Source organism: Spermophilus citellus, assembly GCF_964194105.1.
Source record: "Spermophilus citellus genome assembly, chromosome: 1".
NCBI classification, from domain to species: domain Eukaryota; kingdom Metazoa; phylum Chordata; class Mammalia; order Rodentia; family Sciuridae; genus Spermophilus; species Spermophilus citellus.
The window spans coordinates 27,609,640-27,636,025 of NC_138182.1; the positions used below are offsets into that span (position 1 = coordinate 27,609,640).

The 26,386-nt window shown below is 44.6% G+C and overlaps 1 protein-coding gene across 1 annotated transcript in view; it reads left to right on the top strand.

Moving 5' to 3' along the window:
- Nucleotides 1-26,386, top strand: part of LOC308646091 (cilia- and flagella-associated protein 337-like) — a gene marked incomplete at both ends in the record, with an annotated part of 119,530 nt that extends 93,144 nt beyond the window's left edge. Inside the window, 14 exons of the mRNA XM_081288659.1 lie at nt 749-855; nt 937-1,016; nt 1,773-1,827; nt 4,545-4,590; nt 5,818-5,877; nt 8,998-9,163; nt 14,043-14,138; nt 14,988-15,046; nt 15,293-15,434; nt 17,511-17,550; nt 18,112-18,200; nt 19,181-19,374; nt 21,246-21,343; nt 26,155-26,386. Of these exons, the coding sequence (XP_081144785.1) occupies nt 749-855; nt 937-1,016; nt 1,773-1,827; nt 4,545-4,590; nt 5,818-5,877; nt 8,998-9,163; nt 14,043-14,138; nt 14,988-15,046; nt 15,293-15,434; nt 17,511-17,550; nt 18,112-18,200; nt 19,181-19,374; nt 21,246-21,343; nt 26,155-26,386 (1,464 nt within the window). The remainder of the gene's footprint in view (nt 1-748; nt 856-936; nt 1,017-1,772; nt 1,828-4,544; nt 4,591-5,817; nt 5,878-8,997; nt 9,164-14,042; nt 14,139-14,987; nt 15,047-15,292; nt 15,435-17,510; nt 17,551-18,111; nt 18,201-19,180; nt 19,375-21,245; nt 21,344-26,154) is intronic.

The following is a 26,386-nucleotide window of genomic DNA, read 5'->3' on the forward strand; positions in this document are numbered from 1 at the left end:
AGCTGATTCCTTATCTTGGCAATCATGAATAGTGCTGCAGTAAAATGGGAGTCAGAGATCTCCTCAACATACTGATGTCCATTCATATATGCATATACACATATATATATATACATATATACATATGTGTATGTATAAATATATATAAACACCTAGTCACCTAGTAGTGGCATTGCTAGATCATTTGGCAGTTCCGGTTTTAATTTTTTAAGGAACATACGTATTGTTTGTCATAATGGGTGTACTGATTTTCATTCTCACCAACAGTATGCAAAGGTTCCCTTTCAGAGATAGGATCTTTCATGAAGTGACAAAAGAAAGCCATCAGGGTGGATCAGTCTGACTAGTATCCTTTTAAGAGGAGACTGGAACCTAGAAAGAGATCAGATATGTGCATGCACAGAGGAGAGACTGCATAGGGACACAGCAAGGAGGTGCTTCTTTGAGCCAAGGAGAGAGGCCTCCAGAGAAACCAACCTTGCTGGTACCTGGACCTTGAACACCCAGCCTCCAGACTGAGACAGTAAATGTCTATTGTAGAAGCCACCTAGTCTGAGGTGCTTTGTCATGGCAGCCACAGCAAAGGAATACACTGGGGTGAGCCAACTTGGGCTGGAAATACAGATACCTTCAGAGTCAATTTGTATCTTTTATATCTATGATGTTAAACTTCTGAATGCAAATTCCCTTCCATTTTGATAGCCATTATCTCTCAGTTACTTTTTCCCCCCCCAATTTTTAAATCCAGATAGTGAAAGTATGGGACTTTGAAACAGGAAGACAGTTGTCTGAATTTTGGGGGGCTCACGGCAATGCTGGGATTACTTGTCTGACCTTTGACTCCAGCGGAAGAAGGTACGTGCCTTCTCCAGTGTTGTTGACCATGGGGCAGGTGACCCCTACCATGTCCTCCTAAGGGACCACTCTGTTTTCTAGGCTAGTGACCGGGGGCAGAGATGGCTGTCTGAAAATATGGAGCTACAATAATGGACACTGTCTACACACCCTGAAACACGGTAAGTGATGCTGGGGTATTCCAAGTGGTCCCCCTAAAATATGGATGCAAGATTAGTTGTAAATGTAAAAGAAATCAAATGAGATCCATCTAGAATTTGTATATCAACCCACACCCTTTTTCTCAGGCATATTACAATACTCGTAATATGCTTCATAGGGATGCAACCCCATAAGTCAAAATCTAGATTAACAAATTATAGGCAAGTATCTTGTTGGATTTCCTCCTTCCCAAGGCCTCTCACTCCGTCCATTCATTCATTCTGTCTGTTCTTGGCAAAATTTCCCTGCTTCTGGCTTTGAAATTTCCTGCGATGTCCATAAAACGCAAACATTCTTCAATATCGCTGGAGAATAAATGAAGTCCAAGTAAAAGAGACAAAAAGTGATCAAAGCCATGATACTGAAGCCGCGAGTCTGTGTTTTCTAGCCCTGTGGTGACTTCTGTGCATTCACACATTCGTTCCCGCACTAGGAAGTGCCACGTTCTCCTATCAGGAGAGGCTGGACCTATCAGGAGAGGCTGGCCCCTTCCCATAGCTGAGCAATGGGCAGAATCAGAATCATAGGACAAGGAGGGCAGCAATAAACCAACAGTGCTTAAACGACTTCAAAGACATTTAACTATGATCTGGAAGCTAGAAAGTCAATGCTAAAATCTCCCCCAGCATCAGTAAGAGTAGGTCAGCATAAATCAGCTGATTCAAGAATTGGTCAAGAAAACTCTTCACTATAAAATAGTATTATTTTCTTTCTAGATGAAAAGCAAAGTGAAGTCTGCGATTGTACCTACATGGAGGTGAACCAAAATAAGTGAGTTAAACTCAGCTGTAGTAGGAGAGGGGTTCTCTTTAGTGGAGTATCATTTTCTGGCTTAAAATTTCGTCCTAGGGGAAGACATCAAAACAGTGCAGGGAATTTTCCAGAAGAAAACATGTCAAAACATTTCTGAGGTCTCTGGTTGTCTTTCTGGTGCCAATTTAGGCAATAAGGCTTTTTCTAGAACGTTGGAGCAATTCTCTGCACATTTGGACAACTGTTTAGAAATACGGTTAGAAAGCACAACACCTCCCTACCTAATGCTTTATGAAGGAATAAATCAGAGACTGGAGCAATTAAATTCAACCGTCACAAATCAAAGAACAAAAATTCAATAAAAATTCCCTCCGGAACACTACAAGGTGAAGCAGTTTTCGGACAGTTTCCATTCATACCCTGTCTCCAGGGATCCACTGTGCTCTGGGGATCAGGTCATCCTCAGGAAGCAGCTGTGCATGGAGGAGCATTTGTTGATCTCAGAAATGATGGGATGTCCTGTTTCTATTTCCTGATCTTTCAAACACCAGTTCAAAGACAGACCCTAATTTATCAAATCACATTTCCTCTTGTTCTCAAAAGAAACAGAAGTGCTTATATTCTTCTTTTAATGATTCTTTTTTATTGGTTCTTTTTAGTTATACATGACAGTGGAATTCATTTTGATATAATTATACGAGCATGGAATATATCTTATTCTAATTAGGACCTCATTCTTGTGGCTGTATATGATGGTGGGATTCACCGTGTGCATATTCATTTATGAGTATAGGAAAGTTATGTCAGATTTATTCCCCTCCCTTCCCTTCATTTCCCTTAGTCTAATCTACTAAACTTATCTTCTCCCCCACCCTGCCCATTGTGGGTTAGCATCCACATATCAGCAAGAATATTCAACCTTTGGTTTTGGGGGGATTAGCTTACTTCACTTAGCATGATAGTCTCCAGAGCCATCCATTTACTGGCAAATGTTATAAAGTCATTATTCTTAGTAGCTGAATAATACTCCATTTTGTGTATATATCACATTTTCTTTATACATTCATGTACTGACGGGCATCTAGATTGGCTTCAGAGCTTAGTATTGTGAACCGAGCTGCTATAAACATTGATGTGGCTGTGTCACTGGAATATGCTGATTTTAAATCCTTTGGATATATACTGAAGAATGGGATAGCTGGGCCAAATAAATGGTGGTTCCATGCCTAGTTTTATGAAGAATCTCCATACTTCTTTTCAGCATGGTTGCACCAAATTGCAGTCCCATCAACAATGTATGAGTGAACCCTTTTCCCCACATCCTCATCAATATTCACTGTTACTTGTACTCTTGATAATTGTCACTCCGACAGGAGTGAGATGGAATCTCAGTGTAGTTTTAATTTGAATTTGTCTAATTGCTAGAGAAGTTGAACATTTTTTTTCATATATTTGTGGACCGATTGTGTTTCTTCTTCTGTGAAGTGTTTGTTCAGTTCCTTTGTCCACTTATTGATTGTGTTATTTGGGTTTTTTGCTGTTATGTTTTTTGAGTTTTTTGTGTACCTGGAGATTAATGCCCTATCTGAGGTGCAGGTGGCAAAGATTTTCTCCATTCTGTATGTAGGCTCTCTTCACACTCTTGATTGTTTCCTTTGCTATGAAGAAAATTTTTAGTTTGATGCCATCCCATTTATTGATTTTTTATTTTGCTTCTTGTGCTTTAGGAGTTTTGTTAAGGAAGTCGGTTCCTAAGCTGACATGTTGGAGAATTGGGCCTACATTTTCTTCTAGCAGGTGCACAGTTTCTGGTCTAATGCCTAGGTCTTTGATGCACTTTGAGTTGATTTTTGTGCAAGGGTTAAATTTCCTTCTCTTACATATGGACTTCCAGTTTTCCCAGAAGCATTTGTTGAAGAGGCTATCTTTTCTCCAATGAATGTTCATTGAGCCTTTTTCTACTATGAGATAAATGTATAATGTGTGTTTGTCTCTGAGTCCTCTATTCTGTTCCACTGGTCTTCAGGCCTCTTCTGGTGCCAATACCATGCTGTTCTTGTTACTGTAGCTCTGTAGTACAGTTTAAGGTCTGATATTGTGATGCTTCCTGCTTCAATTTTCTTGCTGAGGATTGCTTTGGTGATTCTGGGTCTCTTATTTTCACAAATGAATTTTATGACTGCTGTTTCTATTTCTATGAAGAATGTCACTGGAATTTTGGTGGGAATTGTGTTGAATCCATACCGTGCTTTCAGTAGTATAGACATTTTGACAATATTAATTCTGCCTACCCAAGAACATGGGAGGTATTTTCATCTTCCCAGGTCTTCCTCAATTCCTTTTTTTAGTGTTCCATAGTTTTTATTATATAAGTCCTTCACCTCTCTATTTTAGATTGATTCTGAATTTCTTTGGGGCTATTGTAAATGGGATAGTTTTCCTAATTTCTCTTTCGGCTGACTCATCATTGATTTACGGGTGTTCATTTTATATCGTGCTACTTGGCTGAATTCATTTATGAGTTCTAGAAGTTTTCTGGTGGAGTTTTCCAAATATAGAATCTTTTTGGATCTTCTAAATATAGAGTCATGTCACCGGCAAACAGACCTAGTTTGAGCTAGAAGACCTTATATTCTTCCTGTCTTCATTTATCATATGGATTAAATTAAAGCACAATATTCGTTTCACATCAAACATATAACAGATGGAAATGTGAAATTCTGTTATCATCCTAGGTGTATCATAGCTGTTGGATGGGACAGAAGAATAAACGTGTATTTTGTAAGTGAAACATACAAAATGATGATATTTCAAAGTCTTCCTTCAGATATCTCTCTCTCTCTCTCTCTCTTCCTCTTTCTCTCCCTCCCTCTCTCCCTCCCTCCCTCTTTCTCTCACTCTCCTTTTACTTTTAAATATAGATTTTGCAGTGCCTTTGCTGTCTTTCACAAGTTGAGTTGTGGCATGGACAGAGGGTTTTCTCTCTTTATTCCTTTTGCTGTATTCTTGCATCTAAAAATATTTTTGCCTTCTTTATTTCCCAGTTTTTCTCATGTTGCTCCTTCCATGGGCAAAAGCTTAGCTAGAAAACTCGGTTGGGGCTGCAGAGGGTGTCCTGGGAATCCAAATTAGGCTCTACCCTGAACACCTGCAGTTCTGCACCTTGACCCTCACACCTTGTCCAGCGTCCTCACACCTCATGTGGTCCCTCCTCCCAGTCTGTGGGGTCTCAGCTGCATGCCTGCTCTCCTGAATGAAGGTTAACCAGTCTGTCAATTGCTCAGCTTTATTTTCTTCCTCTTCCTCCTTTCCTGTCCGTATGTCCCATTTTTCACTAAATGGAAAGAGGAAATGAAATGCCATCCATAAGCTGCTCTCAGAGAGACCATTCTTTTTCTTTCTTTCTTTTTTTTTTTAATGGCTGAGAGGTGGGGGAGGGGCTTACAGACAGGGGGAGTTGAAAGCGCTGACTACAGCGAAGTTTCCAACCTACCTGTGGCATTATATTTGCCCTGCTTGCTACGCAGGGTAGTCATAGATTTCTGAATGTCTTTAAACACTCTGAATTCTTTATTCATTTGAAAGTGCACTATATTTCGCAGCCCAAGCCTTGCCTACTCAGAATGATTTGAGAGATGACTACCTGTGAAGTCTTGGCATTGAATTTGTCCTTTGGTATTACAGGTTCCTGGGCTGATGGCTTTGGTTTTAGCGTGTGCAACAGCTCTCGGTTTTATTATGAAGGCGAAGCTAGGCAGCCCATCTGAGGCGAGCTTGTCAGTTGACATATGATTTGCTGAAATGCAATCACCCAGACGTCAGAAGTGGATTGCTTTTTATTCCCACTGGCACTGGGGAAATTTGCTTTGACATTTCAAAAATCTGCATCACCGGTGGGGTGAGGGGTAGGGTTACGAAATGTGCCAACACCTTCTCTCTGAAATTGTGAGTGTGTTGGCAGCTCATTTTATTGCTTGTACAATGTGTCCTCTTCGGCTTTGGATACAGGATGCACCATGTGACTTTCATCACTTCTGGAAGCCACAGCCACACTGGCAGGATGACCTGGTAAGCCTTGATCCCTTGTCTGACTCTCAGTCCTCACAGTAGCACATGACTTGGGTCTTCTTCATTCTGGGAGCTCTCTTGCTGCATCTCCTGGGACTTCCTTGGGTGGTCACAGCAACCCAGAAGCTTCTGTGATGGCAGGACTCATGATTGGCATCCAGGTAGAGCCAGGAACACTGAGGTCCAGACAGCCACTTCCTCTCCAGGAAGGGTGAAGGCCCCATGTTTATGCTTGGGTGTGAGACCAGAGGGCCAAGGTCCATGCAGCTCTCCATGAGCCCAACTGGGAGTCCTGAAATGTAGGAAAGCAGCTCAGGATGGGGTGGGCTCCATTTTCCTCAAAGATGCACCCAATCACTTCCTGCCTGTGCTTGGTGGGCCAAACTCTCTGAATCCACTACACTGTCCTTGGATAGCCAGAGAGCCTAGGAGGTGCCATTCCTCCTCCCCGGTGACTTGTTGTGCATCTTACTGGGATTCAAAATGCCTCCAATTTTCTACACCTTCTCAGGACCAAATGGCCTCCATCAAAATTGTCATTATGCTAAGCCAATAAGACAAGTGTCAAGAAAGCAAGGCCACCTCATCCACATATCTGCCAGTGCCCCGCTACCTTAAGTCCCCTGTAAATATTCTAAAGTACAAGGCACTAGAATACAAACTCCAAGGACAGAGACCTCATCAGTCTTCTCACTATGGTCTTCCCAGGACCTAGCCCAGTGCCTGGCCTGTACTAGTTGCCCTGTAAATATGTGTTCACTCAACCAGTATCTGTTAAGTGCCTCCTGAGGGCCAGGTGTGTGCTGTTCACTGAAGACACAGTAATGAGCAAACCCAGGCACAGTTACTGCCTTCCTGGAGCTTTGGGATTAGTGAAAATTAAGTTACAATAAAGAGCCTTGCCCAAAATGCCCCAAGGAAGCCATGACCACTGCAAGAGCAAAAGTCACCTGTGAGTAGTGAAGTACGGGTTCATTCCCCCACTCTGTGCACTAGCATAGGGTTGCCCCTGGTGGACAGGCACAGAAGATGCAAATGTGAATCAAAATATGATTTCTGGCCTCAACCATCTCACAGACTGACAAGGAGATAAGCAACTCCTTGGAAATAAGAATGTGCAAGGTAACTGAGGACATAACAGTGTATAAATGTTGAGGGAACACAGATGTGGGAACCACTGACTTTGCTCTCACATCATATGGGGGTATTAAAGAATACTAGGATTTTTCCAGCAGGGCAAGGTAGAGAAAGACTGTCTCAATGAGGGAGAAAGGGAATCATGAGCAAAGCCTGGAAGCACAGAAGTGTGTTGCTTAGAAGGACCGTGGAGAGTCTGCAGGGCGGGTGCATCTGGTACAGGAGGAAAATGGGGCTGAAGAACTAAATTAGAGCTTGAAAGTTATGCCAAAGTATTCTCTTGGCCTGCTTGGGCTGCCTCAGCGAAACGCCAGACTGTGAGGCTGAAACAACAGAAATGTATTCCTCACAGTTCTGGAGGCTGGGGTCCACTATGAGGGTGCCAGCAGGGTTGGGATCCCTAAGAGGTCTCCTCCTGCCTCACAGACAGCTGCCTTCTCTGTGTGCTCACATGGCAGAGAGGGTGAGCTGCCTGTCTCTTCCTGACACTAAACTCATCATGGGGACCCCACCCTCATGACCTCCCAAAGGCCCTGTCTCCAAACACTATCACTTTGGGGATTAAGGCTTCAACTTATGAATTTGGGAGGAATACAGACGTTCAGTCCATACAGCTATATAAAATTTATTCAGCAGGCAGGGGGCCACGGAAAGAGGAGCCCAGACCTAAGTGGTTTCAAACTGGGAGGAGTGGGGTGGGAGCAGGTATCTGGCAGCAAAGGATCATGGGAAGGCAATGACCACTGGTCTTCTCTTTTCCAACATTTTGCAATGCCACCTTCTCATAAGGGACAGAAAGGGCATTTTAGGTGATCACAGACAGGTCCTCAAGGGACATTCTGTAGCAAGTACATGAGGGCAAGGGTAAAATAATATCTTCATAGGACCAAGAGGAGCCAATTCCCTTCACGTAGTAATTGCCCTATAAGGAAAGGGGTGCAATGCTTGTGGCCAGGGACTCTAGACTCTGTAGCACTGGCCTTCAAACATCTATTTTGGGTTCTTATCTTCCTTAAGGTTGCATATCCAAGGCTCCTCCTTTTGAAGGGAGCAGATGATTCAATTCCTAACAGAATATGTAAACCACAGTGGGGGGGGGGGTACATGGGAGCCCCAGAGAGACTGAGTCACAGTAAATCCAACCCTAGAATGTTGTTCTAGTCAGCTCTTTCACTGCTGTGACTAAAGGACCCGACCAGCACAACTGTAGAGGAAGATAAGTTTATTTAGGGGCTCATGGTTTCAGAGGTCTCAGTCCACAGACCGCAGACTCCATTCTTTGGGGCTCAAGGTGAAGCTGAACGTCGTGGAGGAAGAGTGTGGTGGAGGAAAGCAGCTCACTTGATGATCAGGAAGCAGAGAGAGATCTCCACTTGCCAGATACAAATATATACCCCAAAGCCACGCTCCCAATGTCCCACCTCCTCCAGTTACCACTCAGTTAATCCCACTGGGGGATTAATTCACTGATTGGGTTAAGTCTCTCACATCCGAATCATTTCTTCTCTGAACTTTCTTGCATTGTCTCACATGTGAGCTTTGGGAGACGCCTCATATGCAAGCCATGACAGACTTGCATATGACAAACGTAGACCTCTGGCTGATGGGAAACCAACCACCTAGGCCAGAGCTTGGGTTCTGTTTTCCCATTTCCATCAACATTTCAGCCCCAGTGAGGGCACCTTGTCAATAATCTGCCTTCCAGCAGTGTGGTGAGGGACGAAAGCTCCCAGAAGTAGCACTGTCCTGGGAAAGGTAAGGTCCTAGGAAAGGGTAAAACTCACCTAAGGAGAGGCAGCACCTCCCTGCCTGACCTTGAGAAGGATTCCTGCCCAGAGAGACGGAGGTTCCAGCTGAGTCCTGGCAGCCCCAGAAAGAAGAACCCCCTGTGTCCCATCTCAGGACAGATGAAGGAAAGTTAGCTGTGGATGATTTGGCACTTGATATCTTACTCCTGTCCCTCTCTCTCTCTCTCTTTCTCAGAACAATGGGCACAAGGAGGACATCCTCTGTGTGGCTCAATGCCCACCTTTTCTTCTGGCCACCTCCAGTTACGATGGAGAGATTATCATTTGGAATGTCGTCTCAGGCCATATGTACTGCAAGCTGAACACTCCCAGCCCCTCAGATGACCCAAACCATAGGGAAGGTAGGTGAAGGGCCAGGCTCTGCCGCCATACTGCATGGCTCCTGCCATGTTCGATCTGGCAGGTTGACGGAGTCCCAATCCTGGACCACCTCCCACTTAGAAGGGATTGGACTCATTTCCAGTTTGCTTGGTCTGATGAGGATTCCCAAAGCTGAAGCTCAAGGGTTGGATTAGCTGAGCTCACATTCCTGGGCACCTGTCCATCGAAGCCCATCTCCCAGCCAGCCCCAACCTCCAGGGTCCTTTCCTCATCCACTGTCAACCTGGAAAATGCCGAGTCCCTTGGGCTTTGTTGGTAAATCTCATAATTTTCTTCCTCTGTTTTCTGTGACCACTCACCATGTGCTTCTTCCACCCGGCTGGCCAGCCTGCTCCCCCAGCCCAAGACTTCACCCCTGGATGTCTCTTCCAACAGCAAGTCTTCAGGTTTCTATGCTGTCCCCATCTTCAGTCCTTTCTGGTGACCCATGATCCACAACACCCCTACTTGGATCTGTCCTTACTGCTTGCATAGAGTGATACAAAATTTCCCCACCCTCCCACTCCACTCTTCCTAATTATTCTGTCCTGGTTCCCTGTCTTCAAATTCTCTCTCTCTCTCTCTCTCTCTCTCTCTCGTGTGATCATGGTTTTTTCCATTCATTTATTTATTCATTCAAAAAATATTGATAAGCACCTGCCAAGGACTAGGCACTGTGCTAGGTGTTGGGGCTTGGGGCTGGTAATCACATCTCTGTCCCTCCAAGTCCTGAACCATTTAAGAAACACACACGGGAAACAATCTCAGGGTTCAGATATCTTCCAGTTTCACTGCTGGATGTGCAGGACTGGAAAGTGGCTGGAGTCCACAGCCAAGTGAGCTTTCTTCCTACTACTCCATCCCACCTCCAGAGTCTAGGCCCACCCTCCCAAAGAAGCAGCCTGAAGACACTCATCTACCATGGAGCCCCAAGAGAAGATATATAGGGAGTTGGAAATTTTTGCATGAAATAAGAAAGTTTCTACATTTCCTAAGGCCCAAATACCAAATCCTTAAAAACCATGAGGCCCAGATCACGATCCCTTTGCTTTGGGCATTTGTTAAAACAGTAGCCAGAAAAGAAAACAAAGGTCCTAATGAGTCCTTCAATCAGAAAATATCTGAGCTGCTCTCATGGGTCTAATGCTGTGGTAGATAAAGGGTAGGTAGATTTGAGGCCTGTGCTACCCTCAAGGCCTACATTCAGAAAAAGATGTGTGTGTGACAACCAGGTAGAACAGTAGTACTGCCATTCAGGGAGTCTCAGTGCTGCTTGAGAGTCACCTGGAGGGCAAGGGTCAGAAATTGAAGCCACTGGAAACCAAGAGATCAAAAAGAGATTCATACCTGTAGATTTATCTTCAAGTACACATTCCCCCTGCCAAAAAACGTTATCCTATGAAACTCTTTCTCAGCATGTCTAAGTTTTCAAGACCTTTATGGGGAGAGTGGTGGTATTTCTTTCCAAAGGTTTATTTCCATTGCCATTAAAATGAAAATAAAGTCATTGGCCAAGAATGCAATGTTGACTTTTCAGCCAGCAGTTGGGAGATAAATCCCCATTTGCAGCAGCATTTTTTGCTCAAAGTTATGTGACTGTTTGGTGGTTTCAAGAAATCTTCTTCTTCATCATTTTTTTTTTTTTTGCCCACAAATGCAAAGCCAGCCATTGCCACCAATAACTCACATTGTGAAAATTACAAAAATGAGATGAGACTAGGTGGAGTCCCATACCCTTCCAGGAAAGAGCAGCCCTGGCTCGTCTTCTGAACCAAAACAAGGGCCTGGTGAAGAGGTTGCCTTCTGATATGGAAAACCACCTGGAGGGCTCTTCTGAAGCCATCCTCAGGAAAGTGGAGAGAAGGGAGAAAGGCAAAGCTGGATGAGCTGAGAACATATTTTTTTCTGCTTTAACTTCATTCTTTCTCATAATGGGAATTGTTAATTTTTCTTTTACATCAAACAGAAAAAAAAATCGATTGTGAAAGAGAAAGATCAAGAGATACCAACCAGGCGAAAATGAAGGAAATCTGTGTGTTCACTTGGAGACAAAGGCTTTTTTTTTAATCTAGGAAAACAACGTAAAGCTATTTGTTAGCTACCTCTAAACATCAGTAATTTTCCTACATGCTTTTAAAATTTTCTCACATTTAGTGCTCACCTTGACCCTGTTGTACCCATTTTCATAAATGAGGAAACTGAGGCTACAGAGTTAAGTGACAATAGTTGTAACAGCTGCCATTGTTGAGTGACGCTTCCAGGCACTGTAGGGTCATAACCCTTCTCAGCCTTCACTGAAAGGGTATGGAGAACTATTCACATAGGGGCCTCCTTTGGTTCACTCGAAAACCCTGAGGAGTAGGTCACCGCCTTATCACAGATGAAGACAGCTGAGGTGTAGGGAATGGAATTCTCCCCCAGACCCTGGCTGAGTAGCTCTCTGAGGTCTCTCACCCACTCCCCTGTGCCCGGCAGTAGGATGAGTGTGGGCGGGAAGGGAGGCTGTCTGCTGCATCTTCCCTCTTCTACTTCTTTCCACCTGATTCCCCAAGTTCAAAACTCCTAGGAGCTCAGTAACTGAGGGTGACACCATGCTTAGCCCAAATCACCAGCAATGTCTTCCAAGCATCAGAGAAGGACTGGAACCCCAGAGCCTGGCAGGAGCCACACCAACAGGAATGTAGGAAATCCTCCCTCCTCCCTCTGAGAGGACTCAGCTCCCTGAGGACCACCACGAAGTGCATTGTGGAGGCAAAAATCTGGGTTTGAATCTTCTCCCTTATATTAGTAGCTATATAATTTGGGGCACATTGTGTTTCTTTCTAAATGCTGGACTCTCCTGTAAGATCAGAGTTATAACCCCTGCCTGGGATCCTGGTCACGGAAGTTGAGAAAGTGCCGAGCTGGAATTGTGATCGACATCCCCTAGAATGAAAGGCTGAGTCAGCTGTGTCCACCATGGTTCCCTGAGTGTACGTCCCAGGGCCAAGTTCACAGTCAGGCTGAAACAAGTATTGTTGAATGATTAACAACCTGAGTCACAAAGGTGGGGCATGGAGGCATGGCTTCCTGTATTTAACTGCAATACCCACGGATCTTGCCATTTATATAATTACTGTCTTAGTCTGTTCAGGCGGCCACAACAGAGTACCATAAACTGAATGGCTTTTAAATAACCAAAATTTATTTCTGATAGTTCTAGAACTTGGAAATCTGAGATCAAGATGGTTGGGTTCTGGGTTCTGGGGAGGGCTGTCTTCCAAGGTACAGATTGCTGACTTCTTGTGTCCCCACATGAGGAAAGAGAACAAGGGAGCTCTCTGAGGTCTCTTTATAAAGCACTAAACCATGAATGAGGGCTCCACCTTAATGAGCTCACTCCCTGCTAAAGGTCTCATCTCCTAATACCATTATGTTGAGGATCAGGATTTCAACACATGAATATTGCAGGGACACAAACAGTGCATAACAATGGATATGTCCATCCATTTTCCCTCCAGTAGAGCAGTTTGTCTCTGGAGCCCCCTCAGAAAGGAGAGCTCTTTTCCCCAGGCTCCTTAAGTTCAAGTAGCGATCTTCTTTGCAGTTCTTAGAGATTTGGATCTAAGTAGGTTGGTAGGATTTCTATTCAGTTCTATATTATCTGAGTTCTATAAGAAGTAAAAGGAGTCAGGTATGGTGGCCCACGACTGTAATCCCAGCGACTTGGGAGTCTGAGAAAGGAGGATCACAAAAGTTCAAGAGCAGCCTCAGCAACTTAGCAAGGCCCTCCAACTTAGTGAGACCCTGTCTCAAAGTAGAAAAGTGAAAATGGGCTGGGCATGTAACTCAGTGGTAAAGCACCCCTGGGTTAAGTCCTCAGTACCAAAAAAAAAAAAAAAAAAAAAAAAGAAGAAGAAGAAGAAGGAGGAGGAGGAGGAGGAGAAGTAGTAGTAGTAGTAGTAGTAAAAGGATAGATGTGGCTTTGTGTGAATGGTGCCTGAAACTTAGCAGGTGAGCAGAAGCCTGGGCAGGTGGGGCTGGGTTCAGTTCCTCAGGACTGAGCTGCGTTGTAGAGATGGAGGTTCGACACCTGCCTTCCTGGAGGGCCTTCTCCACCTTGGGGTGGTCCAGAGTAAACGCAGACCTTCCAGACATCCCTCCTCTGACCCTCCCCGCTGCTGCATGTGCCTGTGGTGGTATATTCATTTCTTGAGGGTTGTTCTTGTTGGTTTTCTTCTGATCATTGCTTCCCCTTCTTTACACCCCACCCAGCACAATGTCTTAACCCTACAACATGCTTAGATAGAGATGAAAAATAAATGAAGGAATAAACATCAACTTATGGTCCTGAGCCAATCTTTTAACTTGTCTAAATTTCCATCTCCTCTTCTGACGATGGGAATGATATTCCATCACAGTGTCTGTGAAAGTCCGTGGTTAATGTAGGTGCCATAAAGGTTCATCAGAATTATTCCAAGCCAGGGGCTCTGAAGAGGGGCATCTTTGGGGAGGTGTCTGCAGAGTCCCAGGCCAAGCCCCCCAACACCCACCTGCGTGGGTTTTTTGGATGTCTCAGGTCTCCCCCAACCACCACCACCACCACGAGGCCAAGTTCCCAAAGTCCAAGGTTCCTGGGACAATGTTGGGGCTCCCTGAGCCACCAGAGCTTTTAGCCTGCCCAGCTGACTTTGACCATCATCTAGGTTGGTCAGGTGCTTAGCCAGTAAGGCCACTTTGCTCCATTTGGTTTCCAAATGCTGCGTGGGCAGCCACCTAAGAGAGGGCTGAGAGTGTGAGAGTAACAGTGAACCCCGAGTGAGCCATGAGCTGTGTAGGGAGCCCAAAAATCAACTAAATGGGCTCTCCTTCACCCCCCAGGCCCAGACCCAAGTGTCTCTCGCCTCGCCTTCCTGAAGACTCGGGCAGCCAGGTTGGACTCAGTGGCTGCTTCCCTCATCGCCAATGGGCCAGGAGGTGAGGTCAGAGCGCCATGGTGGGCAGTGCCCCAGTGTCCAAGACATGTCCATTCCAGGCTTAAGTTGGGTGAGGAAGGGTCCCGAAGCTTCACTACTCACCTTGTGCTGCCTCAGCTCCACTTCCTTTAAATCAAGCCCCCCCCCCCAGCAGGTTTATAGGTACCAAGTGCCCTTGGATGCCCACCCCCCTACCGTTCCCTCTCTGCCCTCCTCTCTGAGAGGCACCCATCTCCTCTGCTTTACTTGAGCAGGAACACAGAACACTCTTCTTCCCCGGGGAGGAGAAGGAGTCCACATTCTGTGACTTAGGGAACGTGCAAGAGGATTGATATACTTGAGGTTCCCACTTCACAAAAGCTAGCACCTATATACCCACATGTAAACCCAGGCAAGACTGTAACTGATAGACCATGCAAAACCCCCATCCCATCCCTCTGACTAGGCAAGTTTCATAGTGTGTTACATAAATGTATGCATGCAGGCACACACTCACACACCCTGGTGGAAAGACATTCATCACCACCATGTCGTAGTGGTATGACATACTTTTCTCTACAGCTGAAGCTAGATCCCTCCTCTGTCAAGAATCCTGCCCTGATTAGTAAAAAAGGGAGAGGATTTTGAGTCATAGAAATCCACAAAGAGGAAGGACCTTGTTCCCCAGGATATGCTGAGAATCCCAATTGATTAAAAGCAACCAAACAGAAAAGATGTCCCACTCCCCCTGTTGTGAGGTGGCAGCGGCTGCAATGGCTTCTCAGCACAGGCTCAGAGACACCCCGGGGTGGGCTCAGGAACCAGGGTTAAAGAGCAAACCATCCCTCCTTATCGCTTTCCTCCCTCCCAGGTTCTGTCACCTTCTGGAGGCTGTTCGGTGGAGCTGGCCTCATCGCAAACTTCACTCCTGTAAGTTGAGCAGCCAGTTGGATAACTGGCCCCCTCGGGCTTGGGGTTTTTTTTTTGTTGTTGTTGTTGTTGTTTTTTAATGCTAGACCACCCAACAGAGTAGCTCTGCCATTCTCCAAGCTCTTAGCTTTGTTCGTCTTCGTGGCATTTCTAATTTGCTCAGGGATTAACACAGGCACAGCCACTAGTCCTTACCGTCAATCAAGTACAGCATTTCACGTGCCATTGTGTGTATGTGTGTCTCAGTCCAGAGAGAAAGCCCAGGTCAGCAGCATTGCAGTGACAACGGAAGATGCCCTCGCCTACCTGGCTGACCAGCAAGGCTTTGTACACGTCTGTGACATCAAGGAGTACGGCCTGCAGGGACCGGAACTGCAGCCGCCCAAGAGTAGGCTATGCACTTCTTCCTATTAAATACCATGGTGAACACAGATTTGATTACAGTGCAATATTCTGGCTGGTAAAATTAAATTGTACCAGTGTGGGGAGGGAGTTCTCTTAACATTCTTTGAAAGTGGATATATTAAAAAAAAAATTATCGAAAAGTTGGCAAGGGTGCAGGAAAAGAGGCTCATGTACAGTCTTGAATAGTGGGTAATTGCTGTGTGCTAACTGAAGGGCGAGTTGATATTTAGGATGTATCTAAAGCTGTAAGTGGCAATTCTACTTCTAGAAATTTGGCTGAAAGAAATAATAAATGTGCACAGAGATTTAATTATAAGATTACGCATCAGCACAATGTTTATGAGAGAGAGAGAGAGAGAAGAGAGACAACCTATATGCACAATATAAAAGAAAATGATTGAATACCTGAGGGTATAGTACATTGGACTATATAGTCATTAAATAATGATACTGTAAATGAAATGCATTCATGGGAAAATATTCATGATAAATGGTTAAATGAAAAAAAAATCAGATCATGAAGGAATATTACATTACAATTCTATCTTTGTTAAAGCAAAGAGGATTAAAAGACGAAACACATACACCAAAGTTTTAACAAACATTTCTTTGTAGTTGAAGTTAGGGGTATTTTTAATTTTCTTCTCTTTGGAAAGCCGTCTTTTGAAAATTTTATGCATCCATACTGCTTTAGTAACAAAAAATATGTTTAAAAATGTATAACCCTTTCACACAATTATAAAAGTACTCATGTTTATAAAAAAAAGATTAAACAGTAGGAAGTAATGAAAAATGAAGGTGTTTTTCTGATCTCCCCTACCTCCCTAACCTCCATTAAAACTGTTAATGGGGGGCTGGGATTGTGGCTCAGTGGTAGAGCGCTTGCCTCACATGTGTGAGGCCCTGGGTTCAATCCTCAGCACCACATAAAAAGTAAATAAATCAATAAAGGTATTGTCTACAAATAAAAAGAAAACTTAAAAAAAACTGTTAATGAATTTGAATTTATTTCCAGATATACACACATTCATACCTGTATATAAGGGCACACACACATTTACAATACGTTAATTTTAGAACTTATTTTTAAAAGTTGTATCTCTTAAACAACTTTCCAAATAAGTATATTTGGCTCTACCTCATTTTTAAGTAGTTTTATAATTCCATCAAATATTTCTCAAAAGCCTATTTAGAGATAAATGATCACATATTTATTTCTGTTCCCCACTAAGAGAAATGAGAATTTATAGATAAAAATAATCTGCCTTGTTATTGTTTTAATTCCAAATATTACAGGTATGTGAGTCAACTTTCCATTACTGTAACAAATGGTTTAGCTAATCAAATTACAAAGACAAAAAGATTGTTTGGTTCACAGTTTTTGAGCTTTCCATTCTGGACCAATTGGCCCTGTTGCTTTGGGCCTATGGTGGAAAATTGTAGCAGGACCACATGGCAGACCATGTGTTTCACCTTCTGGCCAGGAAGAAGAAAGAAAAAAGAAAGAAATGAGAGGGGTCCCTTTGGGGGTATGCCCTCAAGGACTTAAAACCTCCTCTAAGCCCCATTTCTTAAAGGTTCTTTAAGCCCTTAACACATTTTGAGATTTGGGGGGCATTCCAAATTCCAGTGTAACTTTCACTAGCCTATTATAAAAATCATTTTTAGGGTTGGGAGTGAGCTCCGTGGTAGAGTGCTTGTCTGGCATGTGTAAAACCCTCGGCCAGATTTCCCACTGCAATAAATGAAGAAATATGTTTTAAAAAATCACTTTTTACTACTTGCATATTCCTGTACACTTACCAAACCCTAAGCACTGAAGGAAATCACAGCATAAGTATCTTGCATGGGTCCCATTTCACATGCCTTCGGACCTGGTATGGGGTCTGACACACAGTAGTTGCTCTGTCACTGATTTTGGAACCCACGCAGCAAGGCAGATGACTCACCACACCCATGCCTCTCTGCCAGCCCTGACCTGCAGAGACAATCCTGCAGCTCCATGGTAGGTGTGCCAATTCCCCATTCCACTCAGATTGTGCTCTTTCTTTGCATTTAGAAGTGACCTTCTGGAGGGCTCATGTCAGCATGGTGACATGGTGAGTACCACCATCACTTTTAGAGTTCAAGAATTTGTAAAAGAGTGAAGATGATTTCCCCAGGGTTGATTAGATCAATCTTCTCAAAAGCCCTCTGAGAGAGTCAAAAGAGAAAAGCTATTCTGCTATTGATGAAAACAAGGACAGACATGGCCACACACAACTGAAGGAAGAGACTGGAAATCATTTTTCTCATAAACAGATGATGGTTTTCCTTGACTTGGCCTGCTGTTGTGCAAATTTATAAGCTTAGTAGGTTTAAGATTTTTTTGGTTGGAGGAATTCTAACTCTTGCTAAATGGATCCTTTCAACCTCTTGGTCTTCCACTCGGACTGATCCTCCACAGGGTGGTTTCCAGGATATCTCATTTGATATCTTGGGACTTCAGTTGGGGAATTTGGAGAGAGTGTGGTAAGGAAGAAGGCAGGGAAAGAATGGTTCCCAGAAGAATCGAGAAGAACCTGGCTTCCATGTTCCAACTTTAATGGAGTACACACATATTGATCTGACGGCCCTTCAATGCGGAAGCTTGAATCTCTTCTCCTCTCTTACCTCTTTAGTTTGGAGCTGATAGAGGAAGAAAATATTCTGCTATCATCCTCCCTCGACCACACTGTGAGCCTGTGGAGCATGGACGGAGCATACATAGGTATGGAATGTCCACCTGGCTTCCATCTCAGCCCCACTTTAGAACCAATCTAGCCGCCATGGAGTCATTAATTCTCCGAGGTAAGGTGTATGAGTCAGCTCAGGCTGCCATAACAAAATATCATAGGTGGGGAAGCTTAAGGAACAGAGGTTTATTTTCTCTTTGTTCTGGAGGCTGGAAGTCCAAGACGAGGGTCCCTGTATGGTTGGATTCTGGTGATGGCTCTCTACCTGGCTTTCAGAAGGTCTCCTTCTTGTATGCACACATACTGGAGAGAGAGCTCTCTGATGTCTTACTGTAAGGACACTAACTTTGTCCAATCAGGGATCCTCTTTTATGACCTTATTTAACCTTCATTACCCCCCTAATGGGTCATTGGCAGTTAGAGCTTCAACATAAGAATTTTGGGGAAACAATTCAGTCCATAGTATAATCTAAGCTTATTTTCCCCACAATTAGTGAAATCAAAAACATTTGAAATTAGAGAACTCAGTGAAATTGAAGGCAGTGAGTTTGGTAAGGAACTGTCTCATAAGGATCATGTCTTGGCAGGGAAAATTCAAAACTGGAGGAAATTGTGTTGCCTGGCACATGTGGGCCACTGTAACTAGAATACCCTGACTTACTGCTCAGAGGGCCTGTGGACCTGTTCTAGTAGTCCATCTTGTCCTGTAGCTTATGTTTCTTGAAACAGGTCTGGAACTATTTTGAACTTATCCTGCAAGTCCTTAGTATCTCTGAGTAGCCTCTGCACCCAGGTAATACATTGTATAGATGCCATCCCAGGCTTCAGCCTCCAAGACCAATTGCCCTGGAATATTTTCTTATGAAACTAGAGAGGCATAAAATAGCTTGATGAAGGTGACCTCTTCAGGATTAAGAAGTCCTATCCATTTTCGTAGTAAGCTTTGCTCTGATTGGAAGACAGCTTACCTGCCATCATATGCATATTATATTTCAATTTATCTCTATTGTTTCAGGGACCTTTGGGCAGAGTAGCCCCTGGGATATTTTTACTCCTGCTTCTTGGAGTCATCCACGAGTCCCCTATGAAATTTTGACAGATCCCCAGAGTACGCCTGCTCACTCCGTGCTGGAAGGAGATGCTCCTCCTGGGAGCACGGTGGGAAGGGAGGAGCAGGACCAAGTGATGGAGGAGGAGACTTGTACTGAGGTTGGTGCTGGTACATTGAGCTCAGCTGTGTTTCCTTTGTAGCTTGCAGGTGGATCAGCATGAAACAAAAACTGCAGCCTGAGACAGCCCAGGCATGACCCAGGAATGCAGGAATAAGTGTGTTCCCCACACCCCAAGCTCATGTTACTGACCAGGACCAGGAGGATGTGTCTTTCTATCTATGGGAAGGCAGGACCTGGTCTCCCAGCATTTCTCACATTTTGACCCACAAAAGGCAGCTGTCCCTGGCCTGGGAACACCAGGAGACTTCACACCATGCTCAATCCAGCTGTCACATCTGAGAACAGACCCTGCCCATTCACAGGCTCATGGTTCTGAGGTGCACTTAAAAGCAGAGGGTCCTAATGACCAAAAGGAAGAAATAATTAGCTTAATGCCCAAGTCTATGAAAGTCAAAGTCAGAACAAGAGATTCAGAGAGGGCCCTGGTCGATGCAGTCTTGATTTACAGCTCCATGAAATATATGGATTTCCAAGAAATGCTCGCCCTTTAATAAATTGAAAAGAAGGTCATTTCATGAGCTATTGCTCACCAGCTATGTTACAACTCAAAGCAGGACACCTGCTCTGCCAGCAAAATCATGTGTCGTGGGTTTTTCCTTGGCAGCCTCACAGAATACTGATCACGCAGTCTAACCGAGGCACTAGCTCTGACTAAGAGTTCCAAACACGTTCAAAATAGGAAATAAAGGAACCAGGCAAGCACCAATCAGGAAAAGCTCTGTCTCATCTGGGCCTCCTGCATCTCCTGGATCCTGTTCCCAAGGTTATCAACAGCACCCCGGTGGCTCTCACGTGCAACTATTGGCTCATTTGGAAATAACAGTCATTTCGGTGTGCTTCTGATATGGAGAAAACAAATGCCTTCATTAATTGTGATAGACCTGCAATTTGTGAAACAAAAGCTCAGTGGGAGGTGGAAAGAAAGGAAGGAGGAGAACAAATAGGGTACAGGTGCTGATGGGGAAAACGGGCTTGTTGGATCTTTTGCTCTGGGGCAGACCTAGAGGAAAATCAGGCTGCAAGTTCAAATGCAGGTGGCAGGACACTCAGGAGGGCAAGGTGGGAGGAAGAGGAGAGGGGAAGGCAAAGCAAGAAGGAGGAGTGAAATGCATTTGTTCAACAGATGTAAAACACTGTAATTTATAGGACACTTGCTCTCCAAGGGTGGAAAAGGGCGAGCAAACGCTTGAGGAGTGAACTTGATCTTGTGTAAGGAAACCAGAGGGTGATTCTTTGCTTATTCTTCTGCCCTATTTAAATGCAGTCACCTCAGGAAGCAGCCTAAATTTTTTTCCAAGAACAATACAGAGAAAACAAGAACCTCAGCCTTCACATACTGTATCTGGGCCATTCAATAGGAACCTGAATTGTCAAATTACAGAATAAAATGTTTCAGCTCCTGTTTATAAGTTGGGGATCCTGAGTTCCACTCTCGAGTTCACCTTAATTAACCAGAAGACATCCTCCAGCAATCACTTCTGCTGAGCTCTAAGATGAGGGGTGTTTCTCTGAATGCCTGTCTCGCAAAAACAGGATGTGTTGATTGGACCCTGGATGTCAGTAGTGATTCTTCCGGGATGCCAGCAGATCAAACACCCCCAGAGCTGAAAGCTAAAATAAGCTGACTGAATGCAGAAAAGCATTCACCTGGAAAATATCACATCAAGTTGGTAGTTGGAAAAATCAAGCCAAAGCTCGGGGGAAAATGCTCTTGTTATCTTACCGATTCAGTCAGCTTGAATTTTGTTCTAACACAGAAAACCCATGTAATCTACGGGTGGTCTTTACGCCCTGCTACCAGTGCAGTCCTAGGGTTCCCATTCTCATATCCACTCCTTCTTCTTCCAGCCGGAAAGGATCTCTAACCTTCGTACTCCAGAAGGTTCCATCCTTGAAGTTGAGATGAAAGAAGATATACACCGGTGGTATGCACTTGACCATGGCAGGTTAGTCTGAAAGAAATGGCCCGCCACCCCCTACCCCCATCAAAGAAGCAGCCTTCCTGAAATAACACAATGTGAGGCATCCTAGGCCAACCCTGTCATCTGCATATGTCACTTGTCTCCAAAGTCCCCTAGTCTGTGAGTATAACTGAGATCACAGCTCAAGTCTCACCAGTTGAATGACCTACCTGCATGACTCAGGGCACTCCAAGGAGCCCACCTCACCCCGTTTTGTCTGGCCAGCTGCACAAGGTCAAGGGCCTTACTCAGTTCTCTACTGGCTGATGTTGCCGTGCTCTGCACTGATTGAGGCAAGACAGCCTTGCTGTCTCCCCCCAAGAGCCCTGTGCATTCTCTGACTTCTGGAGGGCCTGGGGTAGGGGTCTGGTCCCTGGTACTCCCAAAGCTGTAAAACTCCAGAGTACTTCAAAGACTCAGTGTGTGCCCCAGGTCACCAGAGAAGCAGGGCCAACGAAGCCCTCTCCCTCCAACTCTGTGGGGTGTTCTGTTCCCTAGGTCTCACACTGGCTGTTTTGGGGCTCAGTCCCAAGAGGCCCAAAGCATCATCTTCAGTGTCACCTGCTGCTCCTGTCATCACAGGATGTGGGTCTAGACCATGGGGTGCGGGAATGACTACAGAACTTCCACCTCTCCAGCTCCTGGCTGCAGAGGCTCCATGGTCACCAAGAGCCCAGGAACCTTCCCTGCATGGCTGCCCCCACTATCTTAGCTCTTAGGTCCATTTTCAAGGTCATCTAATGGTACAAATAGCTCCAGGAGCTTCCTGCCTTCCACCTGCACACTAGGAAATGCAAACAGGGATATATGGAATGGGGGTCTTGGCAAAGGGTGCACCTGTATGGAACTTTCCTGTAAGCTTCCACTCACTTCTGTTCACATCTCGTTGGCCAGCACTCCAATGGCCACACCTAATTGCAAAAGAAGCTGTGAATGCCATGACTAAGCAAGGAAGGGTACAAAAGGATTTGGGGTAGGCAACTAGCAAATTCTGCCTCAGCAGATCAACAAGGAAAAGGCTTTGGCTGTTGTCAGCATCAGAGGGTTTCTCACGTAGAAAGGCCACAGATTATGCTATGCCATGCCAGAAAATACCTGAGAGCCAAGAATCTAAAGTTTGGTTGGAGAAAACAATTGGCCTAAGAGACAATGACATGGGCTTGGGTTATAGTCACAGATTTGTCTTTGGAAACAATGTGTGACTTTGGGCAAGTCATTGAAACTTCCTGGTGGATGTGGAATACAACAAGATGATGAACAGGATGGTGTACTGGGGATGGAGATGGGAGAGAGGGGGCTCCTTCTCTGCCCGCCGACATCTGAGGACAGACTTAATGAGCATCTTCCTCAGTGTGGCTAACAGTGTCAGCAACAGCAGAATGGGCGCCTCCTTATTAACCACCTTCACAGGACCTGTTTGGATTTTAAGTGCCTCTTTCCTCAGAAGGCTTGCATGCTGCAGGGTGTGGGATGGGGAAAGGCTTCAAAACAAAGTAACTGATGAGGCAGGAGGTAATCAAAATAAGATTTTGTGTGACTGTCTCTTGGGTCCAATAACGGCAGCATAAAATGGTATACAAAAAGTTGGCTTGAAACTCAGAACTGGTTTTGGTTCCCCATTGGTTGACAACTGAGTGGAATGCAAAGTGAGAACGTCAACCAATGGAGAAGAAATGGGTATGAGTGGGTCAGCTTAGAGGGTCCCAGGTAGGAGCCACAGAAACCAACTCAGTCAACACCAGTGGTTGTTGGGTTAACTTAAAAATAGGTTCCTTGCCAGGTGTGGTGGGACACGCCTATAATCCCAGTGGCTTGGGAGGCTGAGGCAGGAGGATCTTGGATCTTGAATTCAAAGCCAGCCTCAGTAACTTAGCTTAGGTCCTAAGCAACTTAGTGAGACCCTGTCTCTAAATAAAATATTAAAAAGGGCTGGGAATGTGGCTCGGTGGTTAAATGCCCCTGGTTTCAAGCCCCAGTACCAAGAAAAAAGATATCTTGTAAAGCATAGAAACATTTTTAAAATGACACATTCTACAAGCATTTTATTTCAATTTTAAGATGTTCATTCAAATTTCAACATTAAGCTGTACATTCATTCATCCATCCTCTGATGATGCCTTCCATAATAATTATGTGTGATTTTCAATTTCTGATATGTGTGTGTGTGTGTGTGTGTGTGTGTGTATGCACGCGTGTTGAGGATTTAATCCAGAGGTACTTTATCACTGAGCTACATCCCTATTGCTTTGGTATATTTTATTTTTAAATGTGGTTTCACTAAGTTGCTAAAGGCCTTGCTAAGTTGCTGAGGCTGGTCTCAAACTTGTGATCCTCCAACTTCGGTTTTTCCAAGCCACTGGGATTACAGGCATGCGCCACCACGTCTGGTTAATTTCTGATTTTTTTAAAGTAGAGTAAGAGCTTACGGATACTTGCAAAGCAATAAGAGTGCAGTATTCATCCAGATTTTTATAATTTTTCCCAAGCTTTAACAGTTATTTCATCTCTCCTCAATCAATATTACCCCTCAAACAAAGTGTCCATTTTAGCCTTCATAAAGATTTTTAAATTATTTTTACTTTAATTTCATCAATTTTTCTTTGGTTTCCATACAGTCATACAATTATGATAAAAAAAAGCATACAATAGGCATAAGCAGGTTTGAAAACAGTCGATTCTGGTTGAGCAAGTACTTGACTCCTCAATTCTTGGGGCAGAAGCTCAAGTATACTCCAGTTGTTTGCCAAATATGAATGCTCAGAGGGCTGTGGGCGTTTGCATTTAGTCAATTAGGAGAGCACCTTCTGCAGCAATTCCATTGAGCAATAGGGATTCCCTAGAAATCAAATAAATCTTTCCCTGGGCTGCTTGGCTCTAGGCCCCAGGACATGGAGAGAAACCACTGGAAAGGGGGAGGCCATGACCCTATTGTCTACCTCCGGATGTTCATCTTACAAGATACCTTCCCTGCATTGTCTTAATGGGGCCCCACTTTCTTAAATAACACATGCCTTATTTGATGTTAAAAACAAAAATGTTGAGGATTTTCCACCTGGGAGGATCTCGGACATTAGATAAAGAATTCTACAATTACTTTGTTGAGTTCTCACATCTCTGGAGATATTCCATTTATTATCTCCATCTTACAGATAAGGAAACTGAGTCTTAGGGAGTACATATGATTTGCCCAAAGTCAGACCACAAGCAGGTGACAAGGCAAATATAGGTCCCCCTGCTCTTTCTGCTACCCTACCATGCTTTGGAGAACAGCTTTTGTATGAGCATTGAAACAAAGGGCATGTCTTACTCATGTCCCCCACACACGGAAGCTATGGGCAAGTGGCAGATTATTTTCCCTGCAAAACTCAAATCTGACTGATGACATTTGTGAGTTAACACAGCAATGTTGTCTGGGGCCAGCTTAAACAGAAAGGTCTGGAGGTAGCTGGGAGTAGGTGTTTCCCAGGTTGTGTGTGGTGAAGTGAGACATGGACAGGCAGACTTGAAATCATCTCCAGAGAAATGGTGTCAGAAAGGTTCACGGGTGACCCAAGGGGCTGTGCATGGAGAAAAGGGGGCATAGAATACCTCCAGCCAGAGACTGTAGAACAGACCAGCAAAGAACAGAACAAGTAGACACCAGGGCCATGGAGACAGAGCATGCTACAGGAAAGCATGGTTAAGTACACTCCATCCCCCTGATGTATCTAGAGCATTCAGATTTTAGGTCTCAAGTTTTGATTAGATAATTGTCCATGAATACCACCAGGGTCAGTTTATTTAACATTCCATCTTCAATATTTCTTGAGGACCACTCTGTGCCAGGCACTGTACTGTGATACAAAACAGGGCAAACAATCATGAGGGCAAAGGAATCTGTGTCCTGAAGGAGCTCACACCCTACTGAGGGACCAAGGAATCTCCAGGACCCAGCACTTTAGTGCTTGGCTCCCTTCCCCTTGACAGGAGGGGCACAAAGCATTGTGGGAACTTGGCCAGGGAGGTTGGGAGGGAGGCTCCCCACAGGGAGGAAATTCATACACCTAAAAGACGAGTAGGACATGGAAGAGCTGCTGCCATATAGATTAACCCTGAGAATATTAGGCTAAGTACAGTGAGCCAGTCACTAAAAAACAAATGCTGCACCATTCCACATATACAAAGTTTCTAAAATAGTCCATCCTAGAGATGAAAGTAGAATGGTCTTTGCTAGGGGAGAGGGGAATGAGAGGTGGTTGTTTAATGGATCCAGACTTTCAGTTTTGCAAGATGCAAAGAGTTCCAGGAGGGAAGTTCATGATGGCTGCACCAAGGTATGAAGATGTTTTTAATGCTCCTGAATTATGCACTTAAAGTGATTGAGATGGCTAATTTATACAATGCATATTTTACCACAATTAAAAATAAAGAGTCGGGGCAGCACATGAAAGAGCAAGGACCCTGGGCAAGGTGGGGATGGGGGAAAGTCCTGGAACTTTGAGGAGTTCCTTGTAGATGAAACAAGTCAGGGGGGCGGGGGTTGGGGGGGAGGGGGAAGTGACAGCAGCAAGAACAGAACTATGAAGGGAGAGACTTGCAGGGGAGAAGCAGATGGCTTTCTAAGGTGTTTAGAAATAGCCAGGAGGAAGGGAAGAGTCAGTGCAGCAGACCAAGTAGAAGGGATCAACATAGTCTGTGTTTTTGCTAATGGAAAACTGCTGTGATGCTCAATTTGAGGTTTCCATTGAAGCTGATGGTGGCAGGGAGACCCCGGGTTACCAGAGAATCTGCACACCAACTTGGCTCTTTTCCACCAGGCTGCTGCCAACACAGAACAAGCCTTACCAGCAAGTGCCAGAGCCTGCATGGCCCAGCATTTACCAGACCCTCCGGTGCCACGAGATCGCCTGCCTGTCAGCCCCTGGGGAGAAGCCAGATTTGTCTATCATTGGCTCGGAAATGTCTGAGGTCAATTTTCTCATGCAGGAAAGAGAAGGAAGTGGAGCTGCCCAGAAGGAGCACGGGTCCCCGGGCACTTTCCTTGTCTGA